Source organism: Leuciscus leuciscus (assembly GCF_965113295.1).
Source record: "Leuciscus leuciscus genome assembly, chromosome: 21".
Lineage (NCBI taxonomy): Eukaryota > Metazoa > Chordata > Actinopteri > Cypriniformes > Leuciscidae > Leuciscus > Leuciscus leuciscus.
Genome location: NC_138745.1, coordinates 24,769,456 through 24,791,730, shown reverse-complemented (window position 1 = coordinate 24,791,730; position 22,275 = coordinate 24,769,456). Strand labels below are relative to the sequence as shown.

The 22,275-nt window shown below is 37.6% G+C and overlaps 1 protein-coding gene across 1 annotated transcript; it reads right to left on the bottom strand.

The window, feature by feature from the left end:
• Positions 1 to 30: 30 nt before the first annotated feature.
• On the bottom strand, positions 31 to 6,552 carry meox1 (mesenchyme homeobox 1). The gene is made up of 3 exons (XM_082151165.1): positions 5,802 to 6,552; positions 1,422 to 1,594; positions 31 to 794 (listed from the first exon to the last, which is right to left on the bottom strand). Exons 1-3 carry the CDS (start codon positions 6,265 to 6,267, stop codon positions 672 to 674), a joined length of 762 nt encoding a protein of 253 aa, XP_082007291.1. The 5' UTR covers positions 6,268 to 6,552; the 3' UTR covers positions 31 to 671.
• Positions 6,553 to 22,275: the final 15,723 nt, after the last annotated feature.

Genomic DNA, 22,275 nt, shown 5'->3' with positions numbered 1-22,275 from the left:
CAATTCAAAGGAGATCTGAAGAAGAAAAATAACCACAATTAGGTTTTTCTTAGTTTTCAGATTTATTGATTTTTTTCTCATTTTTAAGTAACATCTGTGCTTTATTAATTTCATATAAAAAAAGAAAGGTACAAAAAAAAAGGGAAATGGTTTATTCTAAGAGCAACCTGACAACACCGTTTAGGGTAAAAAATAAAGACATGTGATATCGATGCTTTGGGGGTTTGGTGTGATCCTAAGACCGTCCGTCTATCTGTGGAGCTTCACAGGTGGTTCTGATCAGGCTTCAGGCACCACCACCACAGTGTGAAAGACCTACATCATGTCGTCATGGCTGGAGGTCAAAGCTATTAAACCAGGGCTTGAACAGTTAATATAAATTGTTTTTACACATGAGTAATTGGGTTTTTATAGGCCTCTGATTTCACTCGATCTGTTTATGAATGAAAGTGAAACATGTGGACTGAAAGTGGATGGTGCTTCCAAGCTGTTGAAGCTCTGTTGATAATTAGTCATCTGAGCGAAGAGAGCAACAGGAAGCACGGACGCTTTTGTCCATGAAGCAGTGTAACGGGATACGTGGAAGGACTAGTGAAAAAAATTGGACGTTGTGCGTATTGCCAGGGTGAGTTGGGTGACTGTAAATATGAGGAAACGTCTAGATTGGAGTTTTACTCAGAGCTGGGAGAGGCGGCCGAGTCCATCTCATCTGCTTCAAGGTCATGAGGAGATGCAGGCTGTCCTCCTTTCACTCTCTTCCACTTCATCCGTCTGTTTTGAAACCACACTTTCACCTGCGGATAAAAAACGTTGATGCGTTAAAACTGTCTGGAAATGATTTTGAGAATAAATGTGCACTCTCTTGAGTGATTCGAGATAATTCTGCAGCCAGCAAATCAAGAGATTTGTGACATTATTTCTGACGGCTAAGCTCTGAGGAACGCAAGTCGGTGACCCCTGTGCATCTCTTTCCCCGTGGAAACACAGGAACACGGACCATCTGTTCCCACACTATTTTTACATGCTCCTTCTCGACTGAATCTGTCTGCCACTCATTTTTGAAAGCAAAGTGTGGCAGGCGGCCAGGATCTGTAGGATGCATCGGAAAAAAGTGGGGAAAGAGTTGCAAAGGGATTCGGGAGAAGCCCAGAGTTGTGCTGGGATCTGGCATGTGATTGGGATTGGGCCTGGGAAAACAATCAAGGACCAAGCTAAGTGTGGTCTGAGCTTAACTAAAAAAAAATATTAAAAAACAGCCTAGTCCGAAATCGCTGAAGAGTGAAGTCAGGGATTGATGGGATGACGGCTCTGCGTTGTTATTGTCAATCATTTTTCACATAGACTTATTTAGACTTGACGAATGAGTGTTTTCTTTGCTGTTTTCAGCCAAAAATACCATTAAATCGAAGTATCTATTGTACCTGTCTCTCAGTGAGGTCAAGGTTGACAGCGATCTCGTAGCGTCGCAGGCGGGTCAAGTAGTTGTGGTGGGTAAACTCGGCTTCCAGCTCTCGGAGTTGCTCTTTGGTAAAGGCTGTTCGTTCCTTTCTAGCCTTGCAGTTCGAGTCTGCCTTGAAGCTTGAGTCCTGAATATCTGGAGGATACAAAGGAAAATAAGACTAGTTAGCATTAGTTTTGTGATCTATGGCAGTTAAACATTCGTAACAGGTTTACTTAAAGGGATGGTTCACAATTAAAAAAAACTAAACTGTGGTTTTCTGTGGAACACAAAAGAAGACATTTAGATGTCTTGTGTTTTTTTGTCCTTACAATGAAAGTCAGTGAGGTCTAATGTAGTTTTCAACACTATTGACTGTCATTGTGCAGACAAAAACAGTTTTCAAAATATCTTCTTTTGAATCTATCTTGATTTTAGAATAAATCATGCTGATTCTGGAGTGAGTAAATGATGACAGCATTTTGAACTATTCCTTTCAAGAAAGGAAAAGGCCTAAACTCAAACGCAACACTAAAGTTCAGTTCCCCCAGGAGCGGTGTGTGTTTTCATGCATGTTAACTTTAAAACTCTGTCTGCATTAAAACATGGTTACAAGCCGTTTTGTGGGCCACACAGGGCAGACATTTGCACAGGGCTCAGTTCAGATCACAGGGTCCTTGAGCCCCAGTTAAAGCATGCTGGGAGTTTGGGGGTTGTCGAGGCTGCAACTGACCACAGAGGACTCAAGTTAGCAAGGAATTCACCGGAACATTGTTAAATCCGCTAACAAAAGAACAAAGGCTTGAATGAAGTTTAAGAGTGTGTGTGAGTTTGTGTCCTAATTCCCTGACACTAAAAAAATGTTTTCTTTCAAAATGAACTCTTTTAAGAGTAACATGCAAGAATGATGATTTATGTTACACAGATTTGTGTAAGTTTAATTAGTTATTCCAACCTTGTGAACCCTTGTACATTATATTAGAACCGGTAGCACTGAAAGAAAGCTGATGCAATTTCTGTGAAATGACTTTAATTTGTCAATGTGAGAATTCGTGCTTCATGTTCGCCAGATCCCGGCCAGACTATGAAATGGACTGCCAGATGTGAGTGGGAAAGTGAGACAAGTATACTTTCTCACATATGGCAACCTGTAGCCTCTGTTCCTTTTAGAAGGCGCAATATTATCGTCATTAAAGTCCTGTTCATTTAAATGCACTGTCGAGGGTAGTAAATGGAAAGGTGGTGGCAGGTTGGGGGAGAAACACCTGGCACTGTGGGTATGTGCGTGCTCCAAAAAAACAGACTCCAATAAATTTCCCCAGCAAAAGCCCATAAACATTTAGGGAGCAACCTCCCCTCGGTGGGGTGTCTGGTGGGCATTTGGCATTTTATGTAGAAGGCGCTAAAGTCATTTGTCCAAATTAAGTCAAAATGAGTTGACAAGCTTAATTTTACATCAGTAATTGGTTACCAAACACATTGGAACAGTCACAATGATGTCTGTAAATTTGCTCAACACATGCTGATGCTTAGATCTTTAAAAGACAACTGACGAGCAGTAAAAAGTGAAATATGAGAATGTCATTCGGTCTCTTATGCTTACCAAGGCTGCATATATTTGATTCAAAATACAAAACAAACAAAAAAACATTAATATTGTTAAATATTATGACAATTTAAAATAACTGAATATTTTTTTAAATATAATTTATTCTTGTGATGCAGAGCTGAATTTTCAGTATCATTACTTCAGAAATGATTCTAATATGCTAATTTGATGCTAAAAACTATGCTAAATGCTAAAACATTCATTATTAATGTATTAATGTTGAAAACAGTTGTGGAAAATTTTTGTTTCAGGATTCTTTGATGAATAGATTTCATTTATTTAAAATAGAATCTTTTGTAACATTAGAAATATCTTTTCTGTAACTTTTGATCAATTTATACTTGCTGTATAAAAGTAGTGATTTCCCCCCCCAAAAAAATTATTCCATTTAAATGAGCATATTAGAATCATTTCTGAAGGATCATGTGACACTGAAGACTGGAGTAATGATGCAAAAAAAATCAGCTTTGCATTCGCAGGAATAAATTATATTTTAAAATATATTAAAATAGAAAACAGTTATTTTAAATTGTAATAATTTTTCACAATATTATATAAATTTTGTATCAAATTGCAGCCTTTGTGAGCATAAGAGATTTCTTTAAAAAACATTAAAAATCTTACCGATCCCAAACTTTTGAACGCCAGTGTATATGTTTGATACATTATGTGTGTGAATATATATATATATATATATATATATATATATATATATATATATATATATATATATATATACATAATGTATCAAGTTTGCTCAGTTCATATTATTAAATTACTTTCTACTTAAGACTGTATATCCTAAACTGAAGTAAACGGCAGACTTGTGATGTAAGAAAAACAAAAATGATGAGCACATCCTTCGTGATTCAGAATTCATTTTGGGAGCAAATATCACATCTGTTTACAATTTCATGCAATCATGAGTGTCTGCTTGTCATTTCAGGTATAAAAAAAGAAAAAAAACCAAGTGAAAACATAATCACTACCAGATTTGATTATCATATCCAAGCCAAATCTTTCACACCTTGTGTCTTTCTATAATTTACCCCAACATTTTACAACAAATTCTATCACATTAATGCACGCTTAAACCTCAGCCTCAGTGATGAATATTTTCATGATGGTGAATTTCTCTCCAGTCAAATGGAGAATGTGTTCTGTGGAGATCCTGTTACTGCTTAACGACAGGAAAATGTCAATGGATAAGAATGTAGAAGTGGGATCGCAGGCAAGTTATATTACAGACGTGGTCTGGCTTGTTTCGACCGCAAGTGATGTAGGGTTACATTAAGGTAACACAGAGAAGGAAAGCGTATATTTATTCCCCACATTAGACTATGAGGCCTGGATGCATTGTTGTAGAGGGCCTGGTGATGGATTTGAGCGAATAATTTTTAAACGCCACTCATAAAATGTATATTGTCTTGCTGTTTTGGCCAATGCTATACAAAAGACCATTGGAGAAGAGATTATTTTCCTTCATCCCAGAAAAGCAAAGCTGTCTCATTTTCCACAGAAAGGCTGAGAGATGAAATGAATGCACCAGATGTGCCACAAACACTGAGGTTCACTTTTCCTCCTTTCCGAATAGTGTGAAATTGCAAGTAAGGAGGGTGTTCATTACTAAAATTATGTAGATTTAATAATTTCTGGACCTCATTATTGTGGGAAACCTAAAATTTATGATATTAAAAAGGGTAAATAGGAATTTTTGGTCAAAAGATGGGCTCAAAACCTTACATTTTGATACGCAGAATACTACTGCGGTGCTAAGGTCGTTTTAATAATAATAAAAAAGATCTATGATCAAAAATGTCAGTAATATGACACTTCTGATACTAGACACATGAAGAACCAGGTTCTATTAGATTGCCTTAATGAGATTAATAATACATCGAGCAGATAGAGATTCATAAACAGTTCATTACCATTAAATCTGATTATTTAGTTGACTTTCATATATTTTATTCTTTATAATCAAAATAAATGTTTTAGAAAATCAGATCTGGGTTGAGATAGTGTGACAGATGTTACTGAATGGCAAAACTGCCGATCTGATTATTTGAAAACAACAGCAAACACTATAAAGCTGAACTTTACCTAAGAGCCTCCAACAATTGAAGGAAACAACTGCAGAATAATAACAGAATAATGTGTTAAGGGTCATCCTTCACGTGCACGCTTGCTGTGAGGAGTAAAAGATAGAATATCTTAAGTAAAATCTATTATATCCTACAACACCCCTAAACAACAATCCAAAATCTAACAATCCTGTCATCACTTACTCACCCTCGTCATCCAAAACCTTCTTTATTCTGTAAAACACAAAAGAATATAGTTTGAAAAAGTGTTTTTTGCCTATACAATGAAAGCCAGTGGGGTCCGGTGTTGTTTTGGGCCCCTATTGACTTTCATTATACCAACAAATATATTTTTCCAAAATATCTATTTTTGTGTGTTTTTGGGTTTGAAATGACATGAAGGTGAGTCAATTATGACATAATTAAAATTTTTGGACAAACTCTGATCACTATCACTATCCCCACCACAGCTACAGTGTGTTTAACCAGATACACTCTCAGCACAAACCTACCAACCCTTACACTGATTTTAGATACTATCTTACATGTTTTCCATAATGTGCTACAGTTTCTGAACAGGCAAAAAATTTGAATGTTCAAACGAGCCGGAGTAAACCACTTCAACCATCACCTCACCATTATCTCATTCCCTCTTGCCTAAATGACTCACCTGTGATTTCTCTTTTCCGCTTGGAGCTTTTTTTCTCTGTGTCGACCGCTGGCACACTTTGAGGCGAATACTCTCCCTCTAGACATGCTGTGACTGCTCCAGGCAGCCTGTGTCCCCCTTCACTGTCCATTTCAGCTCCCACTGCTTCTGCCGCCCCCTGGCACGGCTCCTGCCCTCTGCCTCTGGGCTCACAGGGAGAGAACTGCCACTCCGTCCGCTGGTACCCGCCGTGCGTCTCCGGATACAGTCTGTCCTCGCGAGGATAAGTGTGCGGCGCCGGCACCAGGCAGGAGCTGGAGAAATCCGTGTAGGCCAGGAAATCGTGCTTCTGGTGCAGGGCGAATGGGGCCTGCTGGTAGGGCTGCAGCCCGGCCCCGGACCCTCCCGAATGAGGGTTCCTGACGCAACCCCAAAGAGCGCCGCCCGTGTGAGGGCTCCGCATGCAACTGCTGGCTGGCTGATCCATGCCGAAGAGCACGCAGCACAGAGAAGGTGTCCTCAGAGATGCAGCTTTTTGGGTTTGGTGCAAGTCAACCTGGGAAATATCCACTTCAGCATGTGCAAACAAACACCTCAAAGTCCACCTTTGTAAAAATCAGTATGAAAGCAGACACCTTCCTACAGCGGCCACTCTGGTGTAACACATCAGCTCACACGCTCTCTGTCTCTCATTCAGCTTTCAGGCTGACCCACTACATCCACTCTCAGCTCTACAAGCTCTTTTCACAGTTCTGAGGCATTCCTGACAAGCAGTCCCTCCTCCTTTTTAAACGCTTAGGTGGGAAAGAGTAGCAAGTTTATGGAGTGTAACGTGAGCTTGCAGAGGAGGAGTCCTGCGGTCCACATGTTGGTACCCCCCAACCCAGCCCTGCCTCATATACTATTAATCATGGGGGATTTTATATGCACATCTAATGGGATTTCCAGGTGCTGGCTTTTAAAGGAACATTGTCTGTAAAATATAAAATGAACACCCACACAGGAAAGTTGACCAGATCCTTTTTAGCTTCTTTTATCCCCAAAACCCCCCATTTTCACTTTTCCAAATTTTTGGTGGGAACCACTGCAGCACGGGCCGCGCTCTACCCTGGCGTAGTCTGTGTTGTGGACGTGTGTGACGACTGTGGACACAGCCAGGGATTTCTCTCACACTGACTCAGGCGGTGCTTTCTTCAACACCTCTCGTGCGCACAAGCTCTAATTGAACAAACACACAAACATGCTGTCATTAATTTTAACACCAAATTAGTCTTAACTAGCGTCTTAATTGTCTGAATAATTCATATGATAAATAAAACATGGCTCATTTAAAAAATGCTGTGTAAACTGTACGTGAACAGAACCACATGATGATCAGCTGTCTATAAATCAATTTCCAAAATTACAGTTTTACACAATGTTTTATATATATATGTATTATATATATCTTATTAGCTCATCAAGGCTGCATTTTATATATTTGATAAAAAATACAGTAAAAACAGTAATATTGTGACAACTTAAAATAACTGTTTTCTGATTTCATATATTTTAACATCTATTTTATTCCTGTGATTGCAAAAATGAATTTCCAGCATCATTACTACAGTTTTCAGTGTCACATGATCCTTCAGAAATAATTCTAATATGCTGATTTGGTGTTCAAAAAAACATTTATTATTAATGTTGGAAAATATTGTGCTGCTTTATTTTTATTTTATTTTTAAATCGGAAACAGTGATACACTTTTTCAGGATATGAATAGAAAGTCCAAAAGACAACATTTATTTGAAATAGAATATTTAAAGATTATTAAATACTTTTTACTGTTACTTTTGATCACTTTGTGTCCTTGCTGAATAAAATATATATTAATTTCTTTAAAAAGAGTCTTACTGACCCCAAACTTTTGAACAATATAACAATTATATTATGGCATACTGTATTGCATATAATGTATACTTTAAAATAGCAATAATCATTTGATCATTATATTAGATGATTTCTACATTCATGTTTCAGATTGGAAGAAAATGTCAGAAATATATATTTTAAACAATGGTATGCTTGGTTTCATATAAATGATCACTGATAATTAAGTCCCTGCCATTCATATTACATAATTGTTTGCAATCATGCAAGCAGTGTATGATCCAAATGTGAAGTCATTTCTCCTGTATTCAAGTCATGCGTTTGCTCTGCCAAGCACTCTATTTAACAGATTTCACTTGACATTTCAATGTGTTTGAGGTTGGAATCTCGAGTTTTCTCTCTCTACGCGGTCTGTATAACAAGTGATGGAAAGCAAACATGTTCAGTTGCATTTCTAAGAACTGTGGTCTGTGGTTATTTTTATTGTTGCTTTGCTTTGTCCTTTGTGTGATCCTGACATTTGTGAATAGCACAGCCTTCACCCCAAACTAAAGCAACGTAATCTTTAAAAGGTCTGAGGTAAGACTGCAATCCTTTCCCTTTACCCAGCAAATAGCTGAGCCATGAAGCATCCACCTCTTTACTGGCAATCTGGTCCCTTCCATGACCACAGGGGGCTGGGGTTAGACAGCATTTGCGTTTAGATGGGCCATCTGTGCGAGAGTTTTACGTTTTCTTTCTGTGTGTGTGTGTGTGTGTGTGTGTGTGTGTGTGTGTGTGTGTGTGTGTGTGTGTGTGTGTGTGTGTGTGTGTGTGTGTGTGTGTGTGTGTGTGTGTGTGTGTGTGTGTGTGTGTGTGTGTGTGTGTGTGTGTGTCAGTCCACGCACATTTTGAGTCTTGAAGTAGTCACTGCTCCATGCTTAAACCTGTTGCCGTCAGTCTGCCAGGGCAGGTTGGGGGCAAAGAGGGTGTTTTTGTGTTTTCATTTGATCCATCTTCATGACACCAGAGAGAATAAGAAGGATGAAAGAGAGTCCTAACGGAGCACCGGCCCAGGCCAGGCTTGGGTCAGAGAGCAGTGGGAGAACAGAAGAGATTCAGACCCTGCTGCTGAACACTTCATTTACTGCTTCCGCCAAACTGTGAGACACACTCTCTCACACACAACCAAAACACACACACATGTGGTGCTGAACTTTTGTTTGAACTGAGATGACCATCAAGTGAAATGATTGACAGTAAGGTTTGAAATACATTCTCCTTAAAATACTTGCAAAAACATTTCTAATATTAGCCTACCTAAATATTTTCCAAATGCAAATAGCTTTTTAAATATAATAAAAATGTATAATATATATATGTCATATATATACATATATATATATATATAATAAAAATGTATAATATATATATATATATATATATATATTATACATTTTTATGTATATATATATACATATATATTTTATGTATGTATATATATATATATATATATATATATATATATTATACATTTTTATTATATATATATATATATATATATATATATATATATATATGTGTATATATATGTATATATATAATAAAATGTATAATATATATATATATATATATATATATATATATATATATATATATATATATATATATATATATATATATATATATATATATATATATATATATATTGCAGTTAACTGATTCCACTGTTTCCCCCCCAAATACATATGTGAAGAATTACCTAGTCTGACGCAGTGATTTAATTTTTCTGATGACACTTGACACGAAGTCTGTTGTGAGTTGTGAGTTGAAGGAAAAACTAAATCGTGCTGCCCTCTAGTGGTTGTTGAAGACATGTTATTCTTCAAATCTCCCTAGTATTTCATGTTCAATAATCACCATATAAGTTTTTCTTTCTTTTTTATTGTCTTTCATTACTCAGTGATTTCCTAGTACATGCATTTTTATGCTGTCGTTCGAGCAGAGATATTAAAGGTATTGATACGTTTGGAAACACGTAGGCCTATTTCAGAAACAGTGAAACATTTTTATTTATTTTTTATTTATTTTTTATTGTAATTTAATACATTTTGGAAGCATGTAGCCTAAAATCTGTTACTATGCCTTTGGAGAATTTTTGAAAAAATTATCTATTTTGTGGTAAATAACATTACTTTTGTTAAAATTTTTATAGATAGGCTACAGGTTAAAACCACCCTAGCTTAATGTTTTAATGTCTGAATGGGCAGCCAGAAATGTTCATGTTTCCATGTTAGACAGGTTAGGCTACTATATAAAAAAATTCAAATAAAATTTTTTTTTATGTGACTTCAGTCTGTAGGCTATTGGTAGATATTTCATAAGTAATCTTTCTGTTTTTGATATTTTGTTATAATGCTGTAAAAGGGGGGTGGGGGTTGACGATTGCATGTTAGCAACACTATAAAATGTAGCCTATAAAACAACACTGAATTCGTTTTTAACTGCATTTAGCTATTTATTCAATATTAATATATTTACTGTATAGCTATTAATAATTACACTTTGAATAGGCCTTAATCAATCAACTTTTCGTCATGTTCGCCATGTTGGATATCTCGATTTTTCGGCCGAGTGGATTTGAAAATATTGTATGAGTTGCGACGTGGGGGAAAAAATGACAGTAAACAAGGCTGTTAAGTGGTAGGCCTAATGAAGGATTTTGCAAAGTTATTTTAATATTCTGTTGTGTAGGCTATATCAATAATAATAAGTCGCTATTACAGCACAGGCAAGGTTTGCTTTATGCATAAAACAATTTTTATTCAATTATATGCAAAATAATTGATGAAAATGATATTAAAATGATACATATAAAATATAACAAAATTATAGAAAACTTTTGAATTATTTTTCCATCTTGAATGCATAACACGGAAGAAGGACCTATATGGCTGTATCCGAATATGCATTGATTGGCTGCTTTGTGAAGAGGAAGGGTAGCGCAATATTTAATTCTTGACAGGAATGAAATCGAGACAGTGAGGGATATAATTACAGTGCGTTGAGTGTATTGTAGCCTAGGCCTACTGTTGTTTATCATAACGATTGTTCAGCCAACGAAAGATCTTTAAGACAAAAACTCCACAAAACAGTTTTAAAGTTGTGAAAATAACGTGATCCAGAACTTTTATAGGCTACAGTGCGTGCCATTGTAAAGACGGTTGTAGCCAAACGTGTCGCCTTCGCCTTGTGGTGGCTTGGAATTCCAAGGGGAATCGCCATGTTTAGATGCAAGTTGGATATCGGCTCTGTATTTGATTTAAAACCACATTTGGAAGTGGCTCAGTCAGATGAACGGATGCGAAAAAATCGGATCTCGTGCGGATGTTTGTGTTTACACGCGTGTAACAAATTCCGATCTGTCATATGAGTAAAAAAAAATATATATATATATATTTGCCAACGTAATATCTATCCCTCACAACCTCGTTTTCATCATCTGCCTTAATTTCAATATGGCGTCTAAACTGAAAGAGGTCCATACTGCCCTGGAATCAGCTATTATTGGTTTACCAACTGCCATAAAATATAAAAGAAGAGGAATTTTGCTCAAATTGATGTATTGGCATAATGAAGATGTCCCTTTGGAACAGATGTGGAGAATGTGTTGAATCTGTGGTGCCTTAAAATGCTGCCTAGGTAGAAAGCTTACTAGATTTTGTAACAGTAGGCCTAAATGGTGTCTCAGACCAACATTGTTTTCTGTAAGCATCACTTCAACTTTACTGTTCTCAAGGGGCTGTGTCTGAGCTTGCTGGGAAGAGCCAAGACTCCTGCGTGGCATGTTCATGGAATACCTTCCTGTGGATCCCGTCCTGTCCCAAACATCCAAGGGCAGGACTTCCTGCTGTGCAGCTCGGGGCTTTGAAACCGAGGTCCAAACTGCTCTCCAGAGAGTTCTCAGGATCAGGCTTCCACACTCAACAAGCCAAAAGGGAACAGCCGTGGAAAACACCTCCTATGACACCAGGCATGCTCCAGTTTACATGACATGCACACTCTCACATACGCAAACACCCTAAACTTAGCTCTCAATACTATTTTTATACTCTTTTGTGTTCACACTCTTGCATATAAATGCGCTCACATTTTTGTAGAGACTACATGCTGTATTTTTATAGACAAACACCTGATTTCCCAGCAGCATGTGTTTCAGTTCCCTTTTTGGTAAATTGGTTGATTTAATTTAAAACTTGTCTCTTTGAAAAGCGCATTACTCATGATATGTTTTTCACGGCCTTTAATGTTTCTGTTATGGGAGTCAATAGGGAACATCTGCAAGTTCCCAATAATTGTCTTAGTCATACGAGGATGGTTTCCAGTGGTTCTGCTTAGCATTTGATGTACTTTGTCCATGATGGACAAAGCCAGACTTTCTATTTAAACAGTGACTCAGTGTGGTTAAAGAATAATGTTTATATAAAGATTATGTGTGTGTGTGTGTGTGTGTGTGTGTGTGTGTGTGTGTGTGTGTGTGTGTGTGTGTGTGTGTGGTTTGACCAGTTCACAGATCACTATAACAAGTTTCATAATTCCTGCCATTATGGTGCTTGGATAAAAGTCTTTTCTCCACTTTAAGAATATCATAAAGAGCTGGTCTTCTGTCTGTTTCTGATTTCCAATGTGTTGTGTTAACATTTGACCAATCCGTTTTTGCTTTTTATCAGAGAAAATATTTAGTGCTATTGAAGCCACAGGAACAAGCGACTCTGGCTGTTGATGTGACTCACTCCTCAATCAAAAGGAAAAGCAAGGGAGGAAAGACATTCCAGATGTCAACAGTGAACTCTACACAGCTCCGGTCTGTGGCCACAAGAGCTTTGTGTACCTGTCCTGCTAAATCCATTATGAATCTCCTGTACGGGGCTTCGCACAGCCAGAGAATTCTCGGAAGCCTTTCAATCAAGTGTGTTGCTGCATTGCATTGCTCTGCTGCTTTGTGCCAGGCTTCTCCGGAACTTTCAGAATGTGACATTTACGTTAGAGGCTGTTTAGGAATTCCAGTAGCCAAGGTGTGGGAACCGCACTGAGCCTTGATGGGGAAGCTGACTGACTTTTATATGTCTTGATAGTAGATACACTGCAGATAGCATTGTGAGAGATTTGGACCTATCGAAAAAAGTTTGATTTCATGATCCAGCTAACAAATGAAACGGGTTTTAGATGCAAGTTGTTCTAGACTGAGGTAAGCCAGATGGAATAGTGTAGGGAGTAACAAATAGCAGGAGGTTTGGCATGCTTCAAGAGAGCAAACGCTCCATGTAGGTCTCTCTGGACTTCTCTCTGAAAGCCGCAGCAGGCGAACATGTAGCGTGTTGAGTTTCATGTGTAATGTTTCAGGAAAAGGCCTTTTTTATGAGACCTGAGGTCTTGCAGAATCGGTTGTACAGCTAGCAATGGTAGTTGCAACTATCCAGATCTATTTAAAACAAATCTTCAAGGACGTTCGAATTGAATATGCTCAATTAGTGACAATTGGGTGTGTGTGTGTGTGTGTGTGTGTGTGTTGGAATGGATCAGGTGATCTTTGGAAATCTGAGAGTTGAACTGTTTCAGCTAATTCTAAACCTATTGTGAAGAGCAATTCGCTTCATGCACCTTTCAGAGCGACTTTGAGATCCAAGTATGGAAGGTCAAACCATGTATAGTAAGTAAATGTAAAACCATCATGCTCTATAGCAGTTGGAGAGCTCAGAAAAACATACTTTTATTCATAGAGTTATGAACATGATTTCATTTCTGCGTGTGGCATCACGTACTGTATGCGTTTCCTCTAATGAGTATTGATTTGCGGTGTGCAGCGAACAGGCTGCGCTCTTTCTCTTTGCGTATTCCATTTGATGTCCTGCTTTTATGTGCCAAACAAAATGCACTCTGCAGACTATCATGAGACCTCAAGAGTGTCGTTTCATTGTCTGAAAGATGTTGAACAACAGCCACTTATTTTAAGAGAAACACAAATCTGAAAAGCTTTATTAGAGGGAAAATAAATGATCACAGAAATCATTCTTGTAAAAACAGCGTGATACATGTATTTATTTAGTGTGTTTGTGCATGTGGAAGAACTTTAGGATTTGTCTCCATGAGGCATAGGATGGATCAGTTATGAAGTGGTAATTTGATAGTAAGCACGTAAACTGTTTTGTTCATCATTTTATATTAATTTCTGTTACTGGTCAATGATTGTTAACCTGTTGAATGTGTTTCCAACAAAATCAGGTTAAGTTCTATTAACAAGCCACTGTGAAAGCTTTTCTCATCAACTGCAATTAAATGCCGTCCTCTTGTGGCCAATAGTGGTAATGCAAAGAATTGTTTCCTCTACATTTCTGATCCACATTTATACATGTAGTGTGGATCATAATTATATATTATCAGAATACATTTTTCATAATATATTATTATTAAATCATTAAAGTATCAAATTCATAGATATTGTTGGCATTCAGCAAGCTACTTTCATGGATCTCATATCACACCGCATACTTGCTCTCTCTGTCATTGTCTTATGTCTCGGTTATTGATTTGTGTTGAAAAATGATCTCATATGACTTCAGTTTTATTATAACTGTAATGTTGTTACAGTGTTTGCTAGGCCTAATGTTTTTTTTTTTTTCTTAAAGGAAGCTTTAAGATAATATTCAGATAAAATTATATATAAAAAATTCAACACAAATCAATAATTCAAGTCCACGCATATATTATATTATATCATATTATATCATATTATTCATGTAGATTAATTTAATGGGACCACTGTTAATTATATAGAACCTTGTTAAAGTTTGTGTGACATATTATATAGGGTGATGTTCTTTAAATAAATGATCTTCAAGTGCATGCGGGGTCATTTCTGAGAACAGCACAGTTATAAGTTCCAGATGAGTAGGTGTTGAAATGCGTGTTTAATGTGATGTTTAACACATTTATTGATTCTCAGGAGAGATCACTGGTTACCACAAGCGAAGCAGGGACAGATGCTAATTAAATAATTGGACAGATTAACAAGATGGATTGTTGTTGTCATGATCAGTGACGTACTTTCATTATAATATGTTAACGTAGGTCACCAGGAACATATGTTCAGTGTGTCCCTGTGCGATCTTTCACTGTTTTGTTACAGGCATTTGAACTCAAAAGTATCTGTTATAGGCTGTTTCATAAGCATTCTGGCTTAAGCATTGAGTAATATATTTATTTGCTATGTTATAAAGCTTTAGAAACAGCAAGGTGCTGGAAAGTATACAGCATGATCGTGCTCACTGTGACTTTTGTTTTTACTGACCCTGCACCCCACCCCACCTTCGTCTAGGGTGACCTAAATTACACCACCCAAGAAATGTTTTCACAAGAACATCTGTCTTCAATTTCACCTAAACCAGCCACAGCCATCCTGATCATTATTCACAGACAATGAATGACCCGTGTATTTTTATGTGACTCTATTACATTACATCATTTTCGTTTATATGGCCCTTAGATATACCTATTGATAGACACAGAACATTGTGCAACATTGAGACTGAGTCTATGCTGGATATTGCTCCTTATTACAGCCAAGATTTTGGCAAGAAGAAATACATTTAAAATTCCTCCTTTGCCCTTCATTTGTACTGTTCTGAATTTGGCCACTAGTGGGAACTCTATGACTTTCAGTTCAGCATGGTTTCTTTTTCTGGGTTTTGTATAGTATAATTACATTAAGTGCCCAAAATATCAAGCCATTTTCACAAATAAGCTTTAATAAATATATGCAATTTTTATCTACAAAATTATCCACAGAATTTTTCATGCAATGCAAAGTTTTAGCATTGGGATTTTCTTTTTGTATTTTTTTTGTGGTAGATTGTTTTTACTGTTCACATCAGAATATTAAAAAGTAAACCCTTAAAAGTAAGATCCTCAAGCTGTGTTTCTCAAGAGTGAACATAAATGTCCTCTGAAATCGAATTCTTTGTAGTATACTGCAGTGCATCTGAGCAAAGTGAGTGGGCTACGGCCCCAGCTGTGAGGTTCCGAGTCTGTAAGCGGTCATGTTTGTGCACCGGACTCTCCTGAGCATCGTTTCACGCATGTCTGACCACCTTTTCCACCGTGCCAGACTGTCTCAACACCTCTGAGTCTCCTTGCTCAACATGGGACTGCAGTTTCAAACGTTAGCCACAGCGAACGTACATCAGTAAATCAGCTCACAGCCATAACCGATGCATAGAGGACCTGTTACATAGTCACCTGAGGGGGAATGTTAAAATGTCTGATTGTGTGCGAGTGTGTTTACTGTTCATGCTATGGATGGAGACACAATCCCCACGTCCAAACCTGCCTACTATATATTTTTAAAAACAGCTTTTTCCATTTTGGAAAGTTTACGTTTTAAAGTCCACCTGTAGACAATAAATGTATCCCTAAAAAATCTAATTTGATCTCCAAAAATGAATGCTTGACTGCAACTACAGCTACACCCTTGCCTCATATCATATAGTATGTGCGGTTCTATGAATATGCAAATTAGCCCCACCTCCACTCACTCACACCAGCTCAGATATTGTTTTATTTAAAAAAAAAACTTTTCAAATACCGTACAGTTTAAGGCACTTTAAAAAACAATTTCAATGTCGTTATCAATATACTTCAGTAAACTAAATTAGAGCCTTAGTTAATAAACACACATTTAGATGCTTGTGCCACAATATTAATACGATATCCTTTTGCTGCGTTAGTTTTTATCGGATCTGCGCTTTTGTTTTTTGTTTTTTCACCAGCTCAGAGATCCACTCATTTGGGATCACACATTGACGTGATTGGTTACGTCAGAAACACCACTGATTTTAAACCGCTTTTATGGGACTGTCTTTTTGTTCACTGCAGTTTTAAGGAGAAAATACTCTGCAATGGTGTTGACTTATGAATTTGCACATCTTAAAGCATATTAAAAATACCATATATAGCCTACTTGTAAACAACACTAAAAGCTTGATTTTCACTTTCACTTCATTTCAGTAAATTTATGTATTTTAACATTAGTCAAATAATCTCTTTAATTGACATCTTAAGCAAAATTATCAATAATAATAATTATATATGTGTGTGTGTTGAGATATTTGTGACATTTCTAACTAAAATGACTGCTGCGATCAAGGTTTTTTGCATAAAGTTGAATCAATGTAGCAATGTTAAGGAAGAGTGGACTCATCTGAAAACTAAAATGAATTTTGGGTTAAACAAGTGTGAAAGATTTAAAAAAAAGTTCATAAAATGTTGTAGACACAAATGATACTCCTTTTAGAATGGCGTGTGTGTGTGTGCGCGCGCGCATGTATTTAGAGCCTCTAATGAGTTTCCATGCTGTATCCCAGCGTAGTGTGTATTCAGTAGTAGAGCTCAGCATGAGTTCTCTCTCTTTCTCTCATTCTCTCCCTCTTTCCCCAGGGTCAGCCTCCTTTCACTCAAGCGTGTCTAACAAGGAGGAAAACAGAAGAGACACTGCCCCCATAAGAAAACAGGACATCTACACACTCTATCAAATCGATGACAGCTCCTACAAATCGTCTCCACATCCTATTGCAACTCTCTATACATCCTTTCCCTCAATCTTTTCCCTGACTAGCAGTTTGATCTTTATTCTTGAAAAAAAAAGACATCCTCCCATCCATCCTCCAATGTTTTGACATTATCCTCTGTTCTCTTTCCTCATCGTCCTTCATTCAGTCTTTAAATAATCATACAACAGGCTTCAATTGAGTAACACCCTCTTACGTTTTTACACATGTCTTCAATACGCTAATATAATTTGTGCAGGACATGTTTGTGTTTTTGAAACATTTGAATCCTCATCAGAGGGTGTTGAGGGTGTACGACACCTCAATGGCATCCTCATGGGGATGTGTGTTCAAGCGCGTGTTTACATGTTGCTTGTGGGTTGTTACGCGTGTGATAGACAAGACTCCCCTCTGCCTCAACCCACCACACTTTCCACCGCTCCCCCGGAACGTAAACAGTCTGCACCATAGGAATGTTATCCCAAACCCACTAATTTGCCTTGATTACATTAATATTTTTCAACCGAAATTGCCCTTTTCCCCTTCCTATTGCATGTGTTTGTTTTTTTCTCTCTCCTTCTCCTCTTCTCCTGCCTGTTCATTGCATTCTCTATTAGGACTAAATTAGAGGCCATTAGCTGGCAGACGGATGCCCTGCAGTTCCGGTCTGGCTGTGAGCTAGAGCTCGGGGTATTGTGGGCAAGACGGAGTAACTCTCAGGAGATCCTTGCTGGATGGAGTCACACCGGGGTAAAGGGGGAAAAAGAGGGAGCGAGGTGAAGATAAAGAAAACGATAACGAGTGAGTCAAGAGTGAGTAATTGCTGCTTTCAGGCATGAACAATTTATTGTACTTCCTCCTTAAGCTGTCATTGTCTTGGCCCGTAGATTAGATGAGGTATCATCATGAGAACCCAACATAGTTTTCGACAGAATTCTACGTGATAGCAGGGTCTTTTTTAAATTCCATTTCATTTTATGAATTTGCTTTTGAATTGAGGCTGCAAACATGATGCAGAATTGAAAATAAATTGAAGTTTAAAGAAATGCATATAACTGTCATTTTAACTCAAAATGCGTAGTTTGCAATGACAAACTTCAAAGTCCCTTTCAAAGAAAGTCTGTTCAATCAGCAGCCATATTTGCAACGCCTCCAGGCAGTTATTTCGGGCATCCAAGATCAAGTCTAATCTACGGAAATCTTAAAAACTGCTTGCTGAATTCACAATTAAATAACACATTTCAAATCAGTTACAAACATATGTTGTTAATCCTGGAACAAACATTTTGTCTTATTCCTACCTCTAAACCTAACCCTGCCCATAAGTTATCCCGAAAATCAGATGGAATGATGGAAATAACACTGATGTAGAAGCAGCTAACCCTGGTTGCGAGCCTAAACTTGACATAAACTGTAAACTTGTCCCTCAAATCTGATTGGTTGATTGGAATTTTGGATTGGTTGATCCAGGAACATGTTGTACTTGGTGAAATCATGTTCACTGTCTCGGAACTGACTGTTTCTATAGCAACCGGAGCTTCTAATGGCAGCTGCTGTGACGCGATGGCTTTATCAATCAGCGATTGGCTCCTTTAATTAGAAGGTCTTATTCCACCATATTGCGCATTGCACTTTCTCCAACTCAAAAGTAATATGAGTGCACCGTCTTTCTATATATACAAACTTTCAGTAAACTCCACTTCATGTCATTCCCATTCAAATTTCAGTTCAGCTTCCTGTTGCTTAAATTTGTTCGCTTGGATTGAATTGACCACACCCCACAAGGACTTGAGTCTACTGAATTACAATTCAAAGAAATGGGAAACAAAATGTTGTTCCAAGTTTTTTAAAAACTTGGTTTCACTTTATTTTTATGATCCCTTTAACACATTCTGTTGACTATAAGTAACATTGCACCTACATGTCTACTAACTCTCATTAGAGTGTTAGTAGAGTAGAGTTGTTTCTGAAAAAACAGAGATTCTAATTATTGGACAAAAAACGTCCTCACGTAAATAAGGTCCTCACGTCCTCACTAGAATACTGTCTAACACTTGATGGCTGCTCTGTCAAGTCTTCATCGTCGGTTAGGAACCTGGGTGTGCTCTTTGATACCAATCCTTCATTTGAAAGTCACGTGTCTAGTATCTGTAAAACCGAATTTTTTTTCATCTTAAAAATATATCTAAATTACGTCATATGCTCTCATTGACAAATGCGGAACAATTAGTCCATGCGTTCATGACATCAAGGCTAGATTATTGTAATGCTATTATGGGTGGTTGCCCTGCACGCTCAATAAACAAACTACAGCTGGTCCAAAATGCAGCAGCTCGAGTTCTTACCAGAACCAGGAAGTATGACCATATTAGCCCAGTTCTGTCAACACTGCATTGGCTCCCTATTAAACATTGTATTGTACTGATTACTTACAAAGCACTAAGTGGTCTAGCTCTGCAGTACTTGAGCGAGCTCTTAACGCATTATAGTCCTTCACATCTATTGCGATCTCAAAATTCCGGCCAGTTGATAATACCTAGAATATCAAAATCGACTGCTGGCGGTAGATCCTTTTCCTATTTAGCACCAAAACTATGTCTATATTAGTCTCTCTGTTTATCCCAAGGTTTACCACAGTCCGCCGGATCCAGGCTGTATCCAGATCTGATGAAGGATCTGCGCCTGGACGCGACGACAGCGCAGTCCTGAAATGTCAACTAGGCTCTTCCCTGTGAAGGCCTCCCTCCCCTCCCTTTACCTATCTACAGATAAAGCGTTGTCGGGATAATTCCGGTTCGCGTGGCTACGTGGAAGCGATAAACATTCTGTATTATAAATTTTAAGGCCAGACAAGTAGTATGTTGAGGGTTGATTTGTAGGGAAGGACTACACGCCTGCACACATATATTCAAACGCGCATACCTTTAGACTGAACTCGTAATGTGCATGTGCACGCCATCGGCGTTCTCACTGGTTCGCGTTTTTGAAGTTTCCGCAGAAAGAACTTAAGAGTTTTCTGTTAAAACGGTTAATTAAGTTAATAACTAATGATCGTTGCGACGGAAGTGAATCAATCGAACTAATCTTAGCTGGACAATAACTTTATTCTAGAGCTGCTATAAAGCCAAAACGATCTCTGTTACTTTAACTTCCTATTATCAATGTAAAGCTCCTTTGGAACAATCTACATTGTTAAAAGCGCTATATAAATGAAGATGACTTGACTTGACTTGACTAGAGTATTAGTAAACTGGTAGGGTTAGGGGTTGGAATAAGTTGACATGTAGTTGCGAAGTTACTTATAGTCAGTAGAATGTCTGTTGGAGGAGCATCACAATAAAGAGTTAGCAGATATTAAGCAGACATTTTACTAATAGTTGAAATGTAGTTGGAAAGTTACTTTGTTTAATGTTTAAAAGGGACCATCAAAATAAAGTGTTACCAAAAACTTTTAAACAAGGATGTCAAGGATGTTTGGCTTGAATAAAATGATTTATTTAAAATATTACATAGAAATAAATTATGTAAAAAATATAATTAAATACAATTTCCAAAATGACTCTTATTCACTGATTTTTTTAAATTCTATTTCCTTATATTCAAATTTGAATTACATCTCAAATTTCCTACTGTAATATCAATTCAATTCAGATTCATTAATTGAATTAGAGTTTAAAAGACATCATCTCTGTTGAAAAACATTCCCTTACCGTACTGAGCTGAATGCTGTACAGGTTATGTTCAGTGAATATTTCCTCTTGCCATAGAAGTTCAACAGCAGGTGTTGTTCTGTTTCCTAACTTGAGCGCAGCAGCTGGCCTAGGGTGGATAAGTGTTCTTTCTTCATTTTTACCACAATCGTATTACCATTCAGACCTTATCCACTCCACTGTTACTGGTCAGCAGGTGATTTTTCAATCCTAACACTACGTATTGATGCTGTAATGTCATTTATCCACTGATGGTGTGTACAGACACCGAATCTGGAAGAGCAACCGCTGTATAAAATGTCAAGCATAATAGTCTTTTTAGGAACAGAAAGGCCGATTCATTCACAAGATATTAAAATTTCACAGCGTTTTGCTCTCTGATACCCTGCCAGCTGTTTGGTGAAGGGTTTTACTATCAGTTGAGTTTGTGCTTCGGTGGAGAGGGTCATTTTTCAGTGGCACCTCAAATGTTTCATTGAAAAGGGTCAAGTCCAAGATGTTGCAGCACAAGGCTAAGTGCCAAGAGAAACTCGAGTGCTCTATACACCATCCCCCAGATCTTTCTCTCAGGGTCATGCAAAAAAAAACTCACCAACCCCCATTTTAATTGTTTCTGAGTACAAATGTTTGTGTCTTGGTTTGTCAGGACAAACAAATGATGAAGTAAACATGGAGTTATTCACCTCTCTTGGTAATGAAAACAAATTTTAAAAAACACAGCATGTGAGTCCTTCCAAACTGGAACAAACTGCACAGATTTTAATGGCCATTCCAGAGCAGTGCTGGCAAGCATTAGGAGGTTTTAGATGTTGATTTAGACATTTGAGTTTGGAGTAGCATAAAAAAAAAAAAAAGGATTCAAGTCTGCAAACCTCAGTGTCATATGGAATTATGTTGATTCAGATGTTCACATATGGACTGAATATTCCCTATTGAAAAATAAACGTAGTTGTACTATTAGTTTGCAAATACAAACTATCAGCATGTTTGAAACTCCAATTTGATTGCCTTGTTGGGTCAAATAATTCCCCAAATCATCTGAACAGTGGTTTAGTGCCGGTTCAGGTCAGTCAGGAAGATGTTGGTGTCGTGCGTGTGCTCTGCGTGTGGAAGTCCATTCAGACCGCTCTGTGGGGATTCGAACCACTTGAATCCTGCCACTTTTATCTCTTCCAGCTTTTCCTATCTGCTGTCTGTAATTGCAGACTTCCAATCATGCTGTTTACACAGGATGACTTTTTTTTTTTATCATCTTCACCCTCCTTTCCAGAGCTCTCAGAGCTTCCACCATCCTTAGACTCTGCGTCATACTCAGCAGTCTGAGGACTTTAA

Bases quoted from the DNA above. Each gene is read 5' to 3' on its own strand.
- meox1 (XM_082151165.1), bottom strand. From the start codon at position 6,267: ATGGATCAGCCAGCCAGCAGTTGCATGCGGAGCCCTCACACGGGCGGC. The intron at 1,595-5,801 runs GTGAGTCATTTA...TGTATCCTCCAG, and splicing joins GCGGAAAAGAGAAATCACAG to ATATTCAGGACTCAAGCTTC. The intron at 795-1,421 runs GTACAATAGATA...TTTTATCCGCAG, and splicing joins TTGACCTCACTGAGAGACAG to GTGAAAGTGTGGTTTCAAAA.